Raw genomic sequence first — 15,855 nt, 5'->3', positions numbered from 1 at the left:
TCTCCCGCGCGGCGCGGAGGCGCCTAGCTCCTCCGCAGGCGGAGCCTCCTGCCCCCGCCCCCTCCGTCTCGCTCCCTTGTTCCAGCCGGGGCCGCTCAGACCTGCAGCGGAGCCGCGGCGCCCGCTCCGATCGGCTCGGGGCTGCGCCCCCGGGACCCGGCGACGGGGGCGGGCGGGGGCGCTCCCCACCGGGCTGGGCCCCTTGGCACTGCCAGGTAAGGGCGCCTGCCCTGGAGCCCGCGGTTGGGAATCCTCGGAGGGGCAGCAGGGGGCCCGCAGCCTGCGGGTGTCTTCAGAGCGGTGAGCGGTGCGCTCCGCGGCTGGGAGCCCACTGCCGGCTCCCTTCTCCCGCGCTCTACCGCTTTCCCTTCTTCCCTCGCACCTCTCTCCCTCTTTTTCCCATCTTCCTCTCCCTCGATTTCTCTTCATCCTGCCTTTTCTCTGCCTGTTTGCCTTTTCTGCCCCTTCCCTGGCTCCCCACCCCTTCTGTCTCCCTCTTGCCCTGTCTTGCTCCATCTCCTCTTCCTCTTTGCCTTTTTCTTCCTCCACCTTTCTCTCCTCTCCTGTCTTTTCTTTTTCCCTCTTTCCTTTCCTTCCCCGTTCCTTCCCTCTGCTCTCCTCTTCCCTTCCCTTCCCGCTATCCTGTTTCCCAGTCCTCTATCGCCTTCCTTCTCTTCGTCCCGCCTCCCTCTCTGGCCCCCGGCTTCCCTCTTCCCTCGGGAAGGAAAGGACTGTCAGGTGTATGTCTGCTCTAGGGGAGGAGGGGCGCAGCCACAGCCACCTGAGGGGTCCCCCTTGGAGGAGAGGCAGGAGACAGTGGTGGGAAGGGTCCTCCAGCTTCCTTCCCACAGCCCCTCCTGGCTGCCCCTTCTCCCAGAATGAAGTTCCGCACCGGGGCGGCCTGGTCTGACCCTGGCAGCTAAAGCTGCCCCTTCCTGCTCATCACACGTACTGAAAGCCCCTCTGCCCCCTCTTCCACCCATTCTCAAGCCTGGTACCCGTGACTCCTCTCTGCCTTTCAGGCATCCAGGCTACCTCCTTTGATCTCTTTCCTCCTGTCTCTTGCTGCCATTCTGTCTCTGTCTCTTGACAGTCCCTGAATCTTGGTCTCACCCTTAATCACGCTGTGTCTCTAGCCTCTGGGTCTGCCTCTGCTCCCCCTCCCCAGTCTTCAGCCTCTACCACCCCTCTTCTTTCAGCTCTGGCCCCCCACTCTGCCTCGGGAGCCCAGTCCCCCTTCAAGGACTTCAGCTAGCTGTGTGCCGGGGGCAGGATTTGGAGAGGCGGGGTTCCTGTGGAGGACGGACTTTCACAGGCTCTCAACCCTGTCTGAGGCTGCCCTCCTTGTCATCTCAGCCTGACCTAGGCGCCCTGAGACCACACTTCCATGAATCCCAATCCCTGGATTTTAAGCCCTTTCCCTGGTAGCCCCCATCTCCTCCAGCCCCAAGCTGCATGCCCACCCTGGGAGCACAGGGGCCAGTTTGGGGTTCCAAGCCCTCCCAGCATCCCCTCTCCTATTTTCTTCCCAAGCTTCTCTACTCAGAGTTGAGTGGCAGGAGATGTATCAGCTTGGAGGGCTGGAGGTGAATACGGGCAGAGCCTGGGTGGAGGAAAAGATCAGACTGTCTGCTCTCTGTCTTAGCCTGGGTTCTGGGCAGTGGGGCGTCTGGTTCCTTGGAGGTGTAATCTTCCGCATCTAACTTTGGGGAGGGGAGGTTTAAGGGTTTTCTTAACTGTAAACAGCTGCCCATCCTGCAGGTGTGGATCCATGGGGCAGCCCCAAAGCATCTGCCCCTCTGCCCCAGCCAGCTCATGCCTCAGCACCCGGGAGCAGTGAACAGAGCCCTGGCTGAGCCCAAACATGTGGGGCCTGGTGAGGCTCCTGCTGGCCTGGCTGGGTGGCTGGAGCTGCATGGGGCGCCTGGCAGCCCCAGCCCGGGCTTGGGCAGGGTCCTGGGGGGGCCCAGGACCAGCACTGCTTCGGACCCGACGGAGCTGGGTGTGGAACCAGTTCTTCGTCATTGAGGAATATGCTGGACCAGAGCCTGTCCTTATTGGCAAGGTAAGGATCAACCCCTCCCATGTCTACCCTGACCCTCAAGGCCCTGCCCTGCAACTTCATCACTTCTGCAATGACCTTGGTCCCTCAGGACACCCAACACTCCACCCAATCCTAGATTTAGACTCTAACTTTCTGTCCCTATGCTTGGAACCCGCTGCCATGTTTCCCCGATCCCTACAGCTGCACTCAGATGTGGACAGGGGTGAGGGCCGCACCAAGTACCTGCTGACCGGAGAGGGGGCAGGCACTGTATTTGTGATTGACGAGGCCACAGGCAATATCCATGTCACCAAAAGCCTGGACCGGGAGGAGAAGGCACAGTACGTTCTACTGGCCCAAGCTGTGGACCGAGCCTCCAACCGACCCCTGGAGCCCCCATCGGAGTTCATTATCAAGGTGCAAGACATCAATGACAATCCACCCATCTTTCCCCTTGGGCCCTACCACGCCACAGTGCCCGAGATGTCCAATGTCGGTGAGTACCCCAGGTCTGGACATCCCGGATCCCATCTCCTAGAGTGCCCTCACCTCTCCTTCCCCCGCTGCTTTCTGCCCCAGAACCCACCTCCTGCAATTCAGCCCCGCTCATGTCTGGGTCCCGCCCATCTACCCTTCTTCCCCACTTGGCTCTGCCCCGGCTGAGCGGGGTGCCGGGGTCCCCCACAGGGACATCAGTGATCCAGGTGACTGCTCACGATGCCGATGACCCCAGCTACGGGAACAGCGCCAAGCTGGTGTACACTGTGCTGGATGGACTGCCTTTCTTCTCTGTGGACCCCCAGACTGGTGAGGATAGAGCTTGGGAGGCGAGTAGGGCAGCCGTGGGGACAGGCACCCCCTGACTTATCGTCTCTCCCCCTAGGAGTGGTGCGGACCGCCATCCCCAACATGGACCGCGAGACACAGGAGGAGTTCTTGGTGGTGATTCAGGCCAAGGACATGGGCGGCCACATGGGGGGGCTGTCGGGCAGCACTACGGTGACGGTCACCCTCAGCGATGTCAACGACAACCCCCCCAAGTTCCCTCAGAGTAAGGGACAAGTGCCCCGCCTGAGCCACCCTTTGACCACCCCCAGCCCTACAGCCTCGGGAGAAGCCTCCCCCACCCTTCCCCCAGCCAGGCCTGGGAGAAGGACGTGCTGGGGGAGGGAGGAGGGCCGGGGACCTCTCTCAGAACGTCTCCCTCCATCCACCCCAAGGCCTGTACCAGTTCTCTGTGATGGAGACCGCTGGGCCGGGCACCCTGGTGGGCCGGCTGCGGGCCCAGGACCCAGACCTGGGGGACAACGCCCTCATGGCATACAGCATCCTGGATGGGGAGGGGTCCGAGGCCTTCAGCATCAGCACAGACCCCCAGGGTCGAGATGGGCTCCTCACTGTCCGCAAGGTTAGCCTCCCGTCTGCCAGCGCTGCGGACCCACTCACACCTGCCTCCTGCCCCACGGGACACGCTTCTAACTGGGCTAGGACAGGCTCGCTCGGGATCCCTGTGTTGGAGCTTAGAGATTATGGTCATCTCCTCATTTTTCAGATGAGGGCCTAAGGCCCTCATGGGGGAGTGACTGGCTCAGGGCTTTGCACAGAGCAAGTCTGTGATGGAACTGGGGGCAGACCTAGAGTTCTGACGGAGTAACCTGCGCCCCACCCCAGCCCGACCACCGAGGCCACTGCCCCTCTGGTGCCCACCTCCCGGGTTCGCACCTGCCTCAGTCACTCTGTCTCCCTCACCACAGCCCCTAGACTTCGAGACCCGTCGCTCCTACTCCTTCCGTGTGGAGGCGACCAACACGCTCATCGACCCAGCCTACCTGCGGCGAGGGCCCTTCAAGGACATGGCCTCAGTGCGCGTGGCTGTGCAGGACGCCCCAGAACCACCCGCTTTCACCCAGGCTGCCTACCGCCTGGCAGTCCCCGAGAACAAGTCTCCCGGGACCCTGGTGGGCCAGGTGTCAGCCGCTGACCTGGACTCCCGGGCCAGCCCAATCAGGTGAGCTGGGGTTCGGGCAGGCTCAGGGCCAGGGCCCAGCAGCAGGCTGTTCCCGCCTGAGGATGTGCCCCCGTTACTGCAAATCACGCTCGCCTCCTGGCAGAAGTCTCCGTCGCTGCAGGCCTGGGGCCAGGGGAGGGCTGGAGGACCTTGCTAACCCCTCCACACTCTCCACCCATCCCTCTGGGTGGATGATAGTAGCGCCTCCCAGTGGCAGTGTGAGCAGATGGAATCTCATCTGATGAGTACGATGGATCAATTGATGGCCATGGCTATTGATCACTGGCTCAGCGCTTCACATTTTACCCGCTTGATAACATTTCCTTCTCCCAACAATCTATGAGAGTCGGATAGTAGATAAGGGGAGTAACCGTGTCAGCTCCGGTTGCTTTAGAGCTGCGGTCCCCGACCTTCTTGGCAGCAGGGACTGGTTTTGTGCAAGATAATTTTTCCACGGATGGAGGGGAGTGGGGGGGCATTGGGAGTGGTTCAGGCGGTAACGCGAGCGATGGGGAGCGGCAGATGAAGCTTCGCTCGCTTGCCCGCTGCTCACCTCCTGCTGTGCGGCTCAGTTCCTAACAGGCCATGGACCAGTACTGGTCCGCAGCCCGGGGTTTGGGGACCCCTGCTTTAGAGGCTTGGCCCCGAGAGGTTGAGTAATTTGCCCAAGGTCGCACAGTCAGTAAGTAGCAGTGCTGGGATTCAAATCCGGACTTGTCGGCCCCAAGAAGACCCACTCTTTCCACCACCCCAGCCAGCATCCCTGTCATAGCACTGAGGGAGTCATTCCCATTTTGTAGTTGAGGAAACAGGTTAAAAGATTTGCCCAAGGTCACACAGCTGGCCTGAGACAGAGCAGGGCTAGAACTGGGTCCCTGGTCCCCAGAACAGAGCCCCAGAAGTCGGAAAGACAGAGCAGTGTTTACCCGATGTCACCTCTGTCTCTCTCCCTGCATGCCCATGAAACCCAGTCCCCGGCATGTTAGGACAGGTGTTTAATGCTGATGACTCCCCGGGTATATTTGTCTTTTGAGGGGACCCTAACGTGAACTATGGCTCTGGGTGCGCGTCTCTGGCCAGCTCAGGCCCTCTGCCCAGCTGAGCCATGAGGCCCAGCAAGGTGAACAGAGGGAGGGAGGGGGTAGCTGCAAGCTCTGGCCCTGCCCCAGATCAGCCCCCAGCCCCGCTCCATCTCCCCAGATACTCCATCCTCCCCCACTCGGACCCGGAGCACTGCTTTTCCATCGAGCCTGAAGACGGTACCATCCGCACGGCAGTGTCCCTGGACCGCGAGGCTCGTGTCTGGCACAACCTCACAGTGCTGGCCACAGAAGTCGGTGAGGAGTCCTGGGCCCCCGGGAGACCCGGGAGGAGGCAGCAGCCTCCCAGCAGAGGGGCCGTCCCTGGGGACGTATGGGGGTGGGGGAGGGCGGCTAGTGCCATCACACCTTCACCCAGCGTACAGCCATTGGGTCCCCAGCCTGCATCATCACCACCAGGCAGGCCCTTTGGTCTCCTGGCTGGGCTGGGCACAGTGGGTCTGCCTGAGCATTTCCCCTCACCTTCAGTTGGCTCCCATACCTGACTTTCCCCAACCCGGAAATAAACCTAACCTTGAATAGCTTCCTGCACCCTGGGAGACCCTGCCTCTCTGCTTCAGGCTGAAGGGGTGTCAGGGAGGGGCTGGGCCCCTCCTCTGGGAGCTGACCGGGGCCGGGGGGGGTGCCAGGACCCCCTCTCTGGGAAGCCCTGCCAGGAGCTCTCAAGGGTGGGGAGAGGGACCAGCTCCATGCACTGCCCATGTCAGTCACCGGTCACCAGCAGTGTGGTTCAGCCTTAGACCTCCCTCCCCTTCTATGAAGCTCTCCTCACCACGCCTGCTCATGCCTCAGGGTCTCCTACATTTGCTGTCTGTGCCCTGTTTAGGGGAGTTGTCACTGTGTGCATACATACTTGTACATGTCAGTGAAGAGCTGTATGTGTGTGTACGCGTGGGTGTGTACTTACATGTGTATGATTCCATACGTGTGGAAAATACATATACATACATACACATATGTTTGTGAGTATACGTTTATAGCTGCATGTATGTGTATGTAGTTGAGTGTATAGAATTGTATTTATATTATTTGTGCATATGTGTAATTGGATGTGTATAGTGATAGATACAAATAGCTGTTTGTATATATTGTTTTGTGCATGTGAGTGTTTGTGGACAGATAGTGATAATTTACTATTTATTGTGTATCGGACACTGTTCTAAGTACCAAATATGGATTAATTCATTTAATCATCACCACAACTTTATGAAGAAGGTACGATTTTTCCCCCCATTTTAAAGGGAGGAAACTCGGGCAAAGAGAAGTTAAGTAACTTCCCAAGGTCACACAGACATTAAGTGGTGGGGCCTCAGTCCCAGTCAGGCTGCAGAATCTCAGCTGTTATCTCCTCTGCCATACTGCCTCTCATATGTGTCGAATTGTATGTAGATAGGTTTATGTTTATGACCATGCAGCTGTGTGGTGGTGCATGCGTGTCTGTCCGCGCGAACATCCCTGTGTGTATTTGTGGTATATGTAGTGTGTTTGTGGCTGCCCTTGTATACGTAGCCCTGCGTGTGTGTGTGTGTGTGTGTGTGTGTGTGTGTGTGTGTGAGTGTATTCCCCTCAGTGTCTTCTCATCTCCTGCCAAATCCTGCTCCCCACCCTTAGAAATCCCAATACTGACTAGCAGGCCCTGGGCCTTAACTGCAGCGAAGGAATGGACCCCAGCCCCGTCCCATCTCAGGGTATCCCAGGCCCTTTAGCCAGGCAGTCTGCTCCTCTGCCCAGGCTGTCAGCTCAGCACCTTCCCAAGAGCCAGCCAGCTCTCCCTCAACTTGGGGAAAAGACTAAAGGAACCGAGACGTTTAGCCTAGAGGAGGTGAACACTGGGGCAGGCAGAGAGGCACAATTTCCATTTTCTCTTGGACGCCATTGGCAGTGAGGAGCAAGGCAGGGTAATGGTGGGAGCCACCCAATGATGAGGGGGCCTGTGTCTGGCTATGGTACCCAGGCTGGCCTGGCTCTGCCCCTGAGTATCACGTAGCTCCTCCCTCCCCAAGGTCAACTCTAAGTGATACTCATTGCTACACCACAGCCTCCCAGACCTCTGATGGGGTGTGTGTGTGTGTGTGTGTTTGTGTGTGTGTGTGTCCATCCACCGGTTTTGTGCATGAAAACGCATTCTCTGCGTCCTGGGGGTCGTGATACTACATTCACTGTATATATCGAACATTCACTTCATGTACGTTGCATTTGTTTTCAAACACTGAGTGTATATCAAATGGATGGTATGACTGTGTTTGTATCTTTCATGGCTACTGTCTGTGTGCATCCGGTATGCATCCTCTGTCTACCTTTCCTTTATGGCACGTGTACCCTGCATGTGGGTTATTGTATATGTATGTTACGGGTGCTACACTCCTGTTGAGTGTATATGATATATATATTGCACATATCTTGGTACCACATGGCTGTTGTATGCACTTGTTCCATTCATTTCACAACATTGTTTGCTACTTGCATATTGCATGCATGATCTCATGTGTCCCACATGCATGCTATGTGTGGCATCCATGCCCACACACCCCGTGTGTTGTGTGTAACTGTGATGTGTGTGCTTGCATGGGATGTATGTGTTTGTGTTCTGGCTTCAGACAGCTCCGCACAGGCCTCCCGGGTGCAAGTGGCCGTCCAGACCCTGGATGAGAATGACAATGCTCCCCAGCTGGCTGAGCCCTACGACACCTTCGTGTGTGAATCTGCAGCCCCCGGCCAGGTGAGCCGCTGGGGCAGAGGGGTTGGGACCTCAAGACCTCTCCAGCTGCCCACTCCATACACGGCTTCTTTTCTTCCTCCCAGCTGATTCAGGTCATCAGGGCCCTGGACAGAGATGAAGTCGGCAACAATAGCCGTATCTCCCTTCAAGGTCCTCTGGACCCCGATGCCAACTTCACTGTACGGGACAACCGAGGTGGGTAGCCTCCTACAACCGTGCCCATGCCTGCTTCCCTCCTCTCCTCTACCACCCCCAGCCCTGCCCGCCTACCTGGGCCCTCCACCCAACAGAAGGTGGATGTGGTTTGGGGAGTTCCCTGGTGGCCTAGTGGTTAGGATTCTGGACTTTCACTGCCGTGGCCTGGGTTCAATCCCTGGTTGGGGAACTGAGATCCTGCAAGCCACATGCACAGTGGGGCTAAAAAAAAAAAAAAAACACAGGGTGGATGTGGTTTTGCTCTTTGCAAACCTTCCCCACAGAAAGCTGTCTCCATGGGCTGCACCGACCTTACTGGGAAGGTGTCCCAGGAGGTGACCCAACACCTTCCTCTCCCACAGATGGCTCTGCCAGCCTGCTGCTGCCCTCTCGCCCCGCTCCGCCCCGCCAGGCCCCCTACCTGGTCCCCATCGAACTGTGGGACTGGGGGCAGCCGGCACTGAGCAGTACTGCCACAGTGACTGTCAGCGTGTGCCGCTGCCGGCCTGATGGCTCCGTGGCATCCTGCCGGCCCGAGGCTCAGCTCTCACCTGCTGGGCTCAGCACCGGGGCCCTGCTCGCCATCATCACCTGTGTGGGCACCCTGCTTGGTGAGTCAGGCCACAGTGGGACGTAAATGTGGGGTCCAGGCCTGCAGGGTGTGTGGAGAGGAACGAGGACACTGGACATAGGGAAATCCATCCTGGGCCTTGAAGGAACCCTCATGCCTGGATTTTCCCACTGCCTCATGCATCCGAGAGAAAAGCTCTGGCCTCATATCCCTGGCAATCTAATGACAGTCACGAGCCATAAAAACTGTTTATTGAGCCCTGACTCTGGGCCCCGTGTGGCGTTGGGCACAGCACTTGGTATTTCATCCTTTCAACAACCCTAAGGGGTAAATATGTTTTCCCTCTTTTCCACACAAGCAATCTAAGGGCGAAAGAGGTTCAGAGAAGTTAAGCAACTTTCCATGGTCACACAGCGAGTAAAGGGTTGAAGTCAGGATTCAAACGAGCTTTGCCAGATGTCAAACCCAGGGCTTGCCACCCCTAGGCCGTTCTGATTGGAACCGGGCTGCCCCGTGCCTGGCCCTGCCGGCTCAGCGGCCCGTGTGCGCCTCTCCCCCAGCCCTGGTGGTGCTCTTCGTGGCCCTGCGACGCCAGAAGCAGGAAGCCCTGATGGTGCTGGAGGAGGAGGACGTGCGTGAGAACATCATCACCTACGACGACGAGGGCGGCGGCGAGGAGGACACGGAGGCCTTCGACATCAGCGCCCTGCAAAATCCCGACGGGGCCGCCCCGCCGGCTCCCGGCCAGCCCGCGCGCCGAGATGTGCTGCCCTGGGCCAGGGCGCCGCGCCAGCCCCGGCCCCCCGGCCCCGCCGACGTGGCGCAGCTGCTGGCGCTGCGGCTGCGCGGGGCGGACGACGACCCCAGCGTCCCACCCTACGACTCGGTGCAGGTGTACGGCTACGAGGGCCGGGGCTCGTCCTGCGGCTCCCTCAGCTCCCTGGGCTCCGGCAGCGAGATCGGCGGCGCCCCGGGCCCCGCTGAGCCACTGGACGACTGGGGGCCGCTCTTCCGCACCCTGGCCGAGCTCTACGGGGCCAAGGAGCCCCCGGCCCCCTGAGTGTCGGCCTGGCCCTGCCCGCCGCGGCGGGGCGACGCACAGGCCCTCTGAGTGAGCCCCCGGGGTCCAGGCAGGCGGCAGCAGCCCAGGGGTCCCCAGGCCTCCCCGATCCCCGTGTCCCTCCTCCCCACTTCCCCAGGGCAACCTCCTCCTTACCTCCCTCGTCCTGAGCCGTCTGTTTGTCTCTCTCCAGGGATCTCTGTCTCTGTCTCTGACACTCTCCCTGTCTGGGTCTGCACTGTGCGGCTCAGACTCTGAATCTCTACGTTCTCTCACTGTGATTCCACTTTCTTGTGGCTCTGTTTTGGTCTCCCCCATTCTAAATCTGTCACTCACGGCTCTCTGTCTCCCGTGCCCGCACACATGCTCTCTGTCTGTCTCCTGCCCACATCTGCCCGCATTCTCTGTGGGTCCCTGTGACTGGCTTTTTGGTTTCTTCCGTTGTCCATCCCAGAAACAAAGAGAAACTTCCAACCACTGCTGCCCACCCTCCTGCAGGGGATGTTCTGCCCCAGGTCAGTGTCCCTAGACTATGTGGAGCACGGGGGTGGCCCAAAGCCCTCCCCCACGCCCCACCTCTCACTCGGGCTCTCCTGTCATTGCAGACCTGCCCGCATGGTTCCATCCATCGCTCATGGCCTCATCCTGGCTCCACTGGCCTCCAGCAGAGAGAGGGAGCCGGCCCACCTCCCAGGGCAAGAGCTCCAGCCCCCAACGTGGCCGCCTCCCTGGAGCTCCGCCCAGCTGTCAGCCGGCCCTGGGCATCCTAGCCCTGGGCATTGTCTTGTGTGCTTCCCAGGCCCCAGGGGGAGGGATGGGAAGGAAAGAGGGAGGCAGCTGGGGAAGGGGAAGAGGGAGGAAGGGGAGGGGCCTCCATCTCTAATTTCATAATAAACAAACACTTTATTTTGTAAAGCTGGAGTCCTGCTTTCCTCTCTGCACTCAGGCGTCTGTAAGAGCTTCACTGTGCCAAAGGCTGGAGGAGAGGCCTAAGCCCACCCCCTCGGCTCCTTCTCCTTTCTCCTTTGGGGGACAGTCGCTTCAAGTCCCTTTAATAGAGGAGGCTTTGGGTTGATACCATTCAGGGACGAAGGAGATAATGACATGTACCTTTACCCCCACGACCTCTGGGTTCTCTGTTGGTCTCAAACTGTCCAAGGAAATTAAGATGTGGAGATTAGCCAGAGGGGAAAGTGGAGAAAAGGGGGAGCTATAAAAGACTAAGAAGAGAGGAAGAAGAGTTCTAGACTAGGAATAAGTATGGGTGGGGAATAGCAGAGGGGGGCAAGCCAGTGCCTCCTGGGGCCTGTGGTCCCAGTTGGAGAAAGGGTGGCCCAGGGCGACGTGGCACAGTCACAGTGGATCCGGGGCCTGCTGCCCCACCTTTAATTCTTCCCAGTCTCTGGTCTTACTCTTTGTGGGCACAAAGAGGAGGGAGAGGGACCAGGGAGGCGGGCTGTTCGAAGGGCTGAATCAAAGTCAGCTGGGGTAGGAGCCCAGCGGGTGGCCAGCATCTCTCACCGTGCACTCCCTAAGCAGAGAAGGGTCCACCCGGCAACCAGAATTAGCACCCACGCCTCGTAACTCCAGGCAGGGCTCCTGGGGACTCAAGTAGATGGGTCAGGATAGGTCCTTGTGACCTTCCCCTCCAAGTGCGGAGTGCTGATAATCAGGGACGGCTGCTCTAATAGGAAGATGCCTTCTTGTACCTTCCACGCCGTTTGGTTAGGGCAACCAGGCGGTGGGAGGACAAGGACCCTGCTCCGATGCTGGCATTGTCACTGACTCTGCTGAAGGCTGGCATTGTCACTGACTCTGCTGAAGGCTGGAACCGGGCCCCTGCCTGCCTGAAGGCCTGAGTGAGAGCAGACCGTCTTCCCCTGAAGGAGACGATTAGGAGGCAGCACTCCAAGCAGGGTGCCAGAAGAACAAGTCTTCCTGTTCAGGGCTAGATCCACCCCTTTGGTCTCCCCTGATGTCTGCATCAAGCCTTCAGGAGTAAGTGGAGAAAAGGAGGGATTGACTCGTGGGCCGCCCCTGGGTAGTGAGGGGTGCATTGAAGTGGGATGCAGGCCTTTGCCTGCTCTCCCAGCCCTCCTTAACACCCTCCTGAGGTCCTCCCCAGCTCATTAAGCTTCAAGGAAAACAACAATGTAGGGAAACAGGCTTTTCAGCTAGACCCTCGGGCTTATCTCTGGTCTTAAATACCTCACCATTGGAAAGACAGAATCTGTCAAAGGGAGTGAAGAAGAGCAGAACCATGGAAGGAAAGGAGGAGAGAGAGAAGGGCAGAGGTGATGGGAGAAGGAGACACAAGAAGAGTGGGGCTCCCCCCTGTTATGCCCTCCCTATCTGGGTTTAATCCTCCTTCCCTGATTAATGAGAAGGGGAGGGGCACAGAGTGTTCCAGGGGGTGAGCCGCATGTGGTTCCCAGGGAGCGTTGGGCTGGGCTCAAGTGGCACCCCCAAGCTAGCCCGCCCCTCCCTCTCTGCTTTTTCTCACCCCTGGGGCTTCAGGACAGGGGTGGGAGGATGCAGAAGTATCGAACCAGTGGGGTGAGCCTGCCGCACCCCACTCTGGATCTCTTTTCCCCAAAAGAAGTGATAAGGCCCGTCTTTCTCCCTGATAACTTCCAGCCTGTTTCCTGTCTCTGCACATAGGAACTGCACATGCATCGCCTATCCTGGATCACTCACATACAACAGGTCACAGACCCACACTCACCTCTGCATGTGGAGGTGCCCCCTCTTATGTCTGAGTCAATCAAACACTTGAACCCTGGGCAAAAGCTGCCCTTCCTCCTGTGCTCCTCCAGGACCAAGCTGGCCTAGGGGTCCCTGACCTCTAGTGATCATTCCCAGTGTCCTGCACCTCCTCTCCTGAGGCTGAGGAGTGGGTGAGGGATGAAGAATTGCTATGGAGGCCACCAGCCAGATTCCCAGACCCTGGCTCGTAGGCTAGTCCTCCTGTACTGAGCACCTTTCTGCGGCCCCCCTCCCGCTGACCATTTCCCCACCTCTTCCCTACTGCTTTCCCTCCTGGGACTCCCTCAGCTTTCTTCCCTCCTCTCCCATCATCCCCTGAAAGCCAGAGCCTGCTGGGGCTCCTCTGTCTGGCCAGCTCCTGCCTGGAGGAATTCTTAGCCTGAGGTGCAGGCTTGGGGCTCACGACTGGCCTGGAGGCTGGGAGGAGGGGTGTCCAGGAGGGAGGAAAGGTACTGTTCATCTTGGGATGGAAGCTGTAGGAGTGGGAGAGAGAAAGAAGGTTCAGGAACCTTCAGGTGCCACCTCCTAGGCTGACCCTGCTTTCCTCCCTCACTTGGCCTGGGGAGGGGAGGGCGGGGCGGCATCCGTCCTGGAGCTGTCAGCCTGCATCGCCAAGTCAGGGCTTACAAGGGAGCGGCAAGGGGACAGGAGGGGTGGGAAAGGCTGTGCTAACCCAGCAGTTCCCACCAGCACAGCCACTTCTCTCTTTTCTTCATGCCCAGAGGGAGCTACTGGAAGGAGAGGCTGGAGAGAAGGCAAAGGGACAGCGGGAGGAGAAGTCTGGCAACGGCCATGACATGCCTGGAAGCCAGAGTGCAAGGGAGCGGGGGAGTGCCTGGGGCAATGGCTCGGGCCCTGACAAGTGGGGGGTAGAGGGGGCTCAGTGGGGGCTGCTTCCTGGGCTCAGCCCTCCAGGCCCTCGGGCTCCTCTGGGTTCCTCCTTCCCTGGCCACCAGGCAGGGGCACGGCCCAGCTGCTCTCTTCCCCACATCACTCCCCAGACGCCTGGCAGGAAGAGGCCCTGGGAGAGAAACTGAGTTGAACGAGCACAGCCTTGGAGCGGAAGGCCAGGATCCCAGCATCATCTCTGCACTGACTGTGTGACCTAGGGCAGCTCACATAACCCTTTGAACCTGTTTCCTCTTCTGTCAAGTGAGGATCACTTTTACCTCAAAGAGTTATCATGAAAACTGCATTCAGTAAAGGAGTTTGCCTCATAGTCATTAGGGTCAAGTCGGGGAGGGGGGCGGAGAAGAAAAGCAGATGTGGGAAGCCCATCACCACCCCCAGGTGTGCATGCTGCACTGTCCCTGTCCCTTCCAGCCTGGGCCCTCTGGGCCACTGTCCCCACCTCATTCCCCTCCAGCCATCTCCACTCACCAAGGTGAGAAAGTGGCAAAGACTCTGAAGCTGAGCTAAGAACTAAAACGAGAGGAAGAGAGACTGGGGATAGGATGGGAAAAAGCAGAAAGGAGGGTGGCAAGAAAAGAGGGTCTAGCACCTAGCACAGCATCTGGCGTGCAGCCGGTGTGCAATAAGTACTTGCTGAAAGAGGACTCGGTGCTGAGAAGGAGGCTGGATCAATCTATTGGGCGCCAACAGGAACATGTCGGAGAGAGCCGTCAATGGCTCCAGGAGGAGAAAGGGATGGAGACTTGGAACAAATGAAGCCGTAACCCACAAGAGCAGGAGCCAGACGCCGTGAGTCTGCCCCCCCTGCGGCCCCATCTGCCACCCACTCCCTGGGCTGGGCCCCCCAGGTCCTACTGCTGCTCACAGCGTCTCTGTGGGCATCCTCGAGTCCCCCGGGGCTGGCGCCACAGACGGTCCTCCGCCTTCACCGGCTCTGTCCGGGGTGGCCTCCTCCTCCCGTTCCTGCTCTGGCCCCAGCCCTGGGAGCTCCCGCAGTTCCGAGTACAGCACCCAGGCATCGTTGTGGGACACATATTCCCATCCACTCTCCCGCACGTGGAAGAGGTCCACGGAGCCCCCCGAGTAGGCATCACGGTGGGTGGCATGGGCCACAGCACGGCGGGCCAGGGCGTAGGCTTCCTGGGTGCTCATGTCATAGCGGTAGCCGCCATCTAGCACACCATAGGCATAGGGAGATCCAGAGCCCACCGAGAAGATGTCCCCCTGCAGGCAGGTGCCGTCGCTGTAGACGTAGAAGAGGGCAGGGCCGGAACGGTCCCAGCCGCACAGGGCAGTGGCCACGCACAGATCCAGCCCCCGATAGCGCGACATCATGACTGATAAGAGTCTGGCGGCGCCGGCCACGCTGGGCAGCTGACCCTCCCTCAGTTCCCGCAGCCGCAGCTCCCGCCGTAGCACCCGGTACCATGTGACGCAGTCGGCCGAGGTGCCAGAGGTGGTGCCCAGGAGGTGCCGATGCACAGGGATGACCTTGCGTGAGGCCGGACAGGCCACGTAGTTGCCACAGGAGGACCGCGTGTCAGCCGCGGCGATGACTCCATGGCGGAAGCGGAAAGCCAGGGTGGTGGTACCATGGGCCAGCCTGGGGCCATGGATCTGCAGGAAGGTTTGAGGGTCCCAGCCCTGGGGCAGAGCCCAGCCACCAGCCTGAGGCAGGTGAGGTGAGGCTTCTCGGGTGTCGGGGGCCTGCCACTTGCACACATCCTGCAGAGCCATCCCTGGGGTCCAGCGAAGGTTGGAAGGAGCAAGGCAGGGATTTGTGAGCTGGGTCAGGCGGAGGAAGAGCGACAGCAAGGAGGAGCTGGGCTGCAGCCAGAACCAGCTGGGAAGGCGTGTGATCTGTGGCTTCCCTTCTCCCTAACCCCAAACCAGGCTTTGGGACTGGCCGATGGAGCAGTGCCCTGTCCCTCAGAGGACTGCTCAGGGGAGACAGAACGAGGCCAGTAGAGTCTCCAGCGCTGGGGAGACGCTGCCCGTGACACAGCCGAGCGTCATCCAAGGAGTCTCCTGTCTGTCATCCTCCAAGCACCTGGAGTTGGGTGGTGGCTGGGTAACCGAAAAGGAAAGGGGGCGCCAGTGGAAGGAGCAGAGCTGGGTTCCTCTGGGTTTTCCTGTGGGGGGCCCTGGGCGCACAAAGGTAAATAAGGCCCCGCCCCTGCCCTGAAAGGGCTCCCAGCCTAGGGAAAGGTGGAGACAAGTCAGCGCAATGGCACAGTCAGAAGAGATTGCCACGGGCGTTCCCCGGTGGCCTAGTGGTTGGGATGCCGGGCTTTCACTGTTGTGGCCCGGGTTCGATCCCTGGTCGGGGAGCTGGGATCCCACAAGCTGCGCAGTTTGGCCAACAAAACAAAACAAAACGGAATAGATTGCCATGGACCCACCGTGGCAGGAGTCCCTAATGCTGGGTTCTCTCTTCCGGGGTGCGGGGTTGGGGAGCTATGACGCTGAGCTCACAGGTT

General features: G+C 59.4%; 2 protein-coding genes across 3 annotated transcripts; one reads left to right on the top strand and one right to left on the bottom strand.

Annotated features, from left to right (window-relative positions):
- The first annotated feature begins 83 nt into the window (after positions 1-83).
- On the top strand, positions 84-10,565 carry CDH24 (cadherin 24). Of its 2 annotated transcripts, XM_057544742.1 has the most exons (14): positions 85-215; positions 1,200-1,586; positions 1,762-2,065; positions 2,246-2,540; positions 2,732-2,851; positions 2,928-3,095; positions 3,265-3,452; positions 3,799-4,052; positions 5,253-5,389; positions 7,750-7,871; positions 7,955-8,066; positions 8,429-8,677; positions 9,198-10,212; positions 10,303-10,565. In XM_057544742.1, the coding sequence occupies exons 3-13, from the start codon at positions 1,865-1,867 to the stop codon at positions 9,695-9,697; spliced, it is 2,346 nt and encodes a 781-aa protein (XP_057400725.1). In that variant the 5' UTR covers positions 85-215; positions 1,200-1,586; positions 1,762-1,864; the 3' UTR covers positions 9,698-10,212; positions 10,303-10,565. The 2 variants fall into 2 exon arrangements, with proteins under 2 accessions (XP_007180898.2, XP_057400725.1); XM_007180836.2 differs by lacking the exon at positions 1,200-1,586 and having other exon boundaries at positions 84-215.
- A 3,671-nt stretch (positions 10,566-14,236) lies between these two features.
- Positions 14,237-15,112, bottom strand: PSMB11 (proteasome subunit beta 11). The gene has a single exon (XM_007180555.3). It carries the CDS (start codon positions 15,110-15,112, stop codon positions 14,237-14,239), a length of 876 nt encoding a protein of 291 aa, XP_007180617.1.
- Between the last annotated feature and the right edge of the window lie 743 nt (positions 15,113-15,855).

Source organism: Balaenoptera acutorostrata, chromosome 3 (assembly GCF_949987535.1).
Source record: "Balaenoptera acutorostrata chromosome 3, mBalAcu1.1, whole genome shotgun sequence".
Lineage (NCBI taxonomy): Eukaryota > Metazoa > Chordata > Mammalia > Artiodactyla > Balaenopteridae > Balaenoptera > Balaenoptera acutorostrata.
The sequence above is the reverse complement of the archived record's forward strand: the minus strand, read 5'-3'. Positions and strand labels throughout refer to the sequence as shown.

What these genes read in the sequence shown, in the direction of transcription:
- CDH24 (XM_007180836.2), top strand. Translation starts at nt 1,865, where the DNA reads ATGTGGGGCCTGGTGAGGCTCCTGCTGGCCTGGCTGGGTGGCTGGAGC. An exon ending in GCCCGAGATGTCCAATGTCG is followed by an intron (nt 2,541 to 2,731) that starts GTGAGTACCCCA and finishes GGTCCCCCACAG; the next exon opens with GGACATCAGTGATCCAGGTG. An exon ending in CACTGTACGGGACAACCGAG is followed by an intron (nt 8,067 to 8,428) that starts GTGGGTAGCCTC and finishes CCTCTCCCACAG; the next exon opens with ATGGCTCTGCCAGCCTGCTG.
- PSMB11 (XM_007180555.3), bottom strand. Translation starts at nt 15,112, where the DNA reads ATGGCTCTGCAGGATGTGTGCAAGTGGCAGGCCCCCGACACCCGAGAA.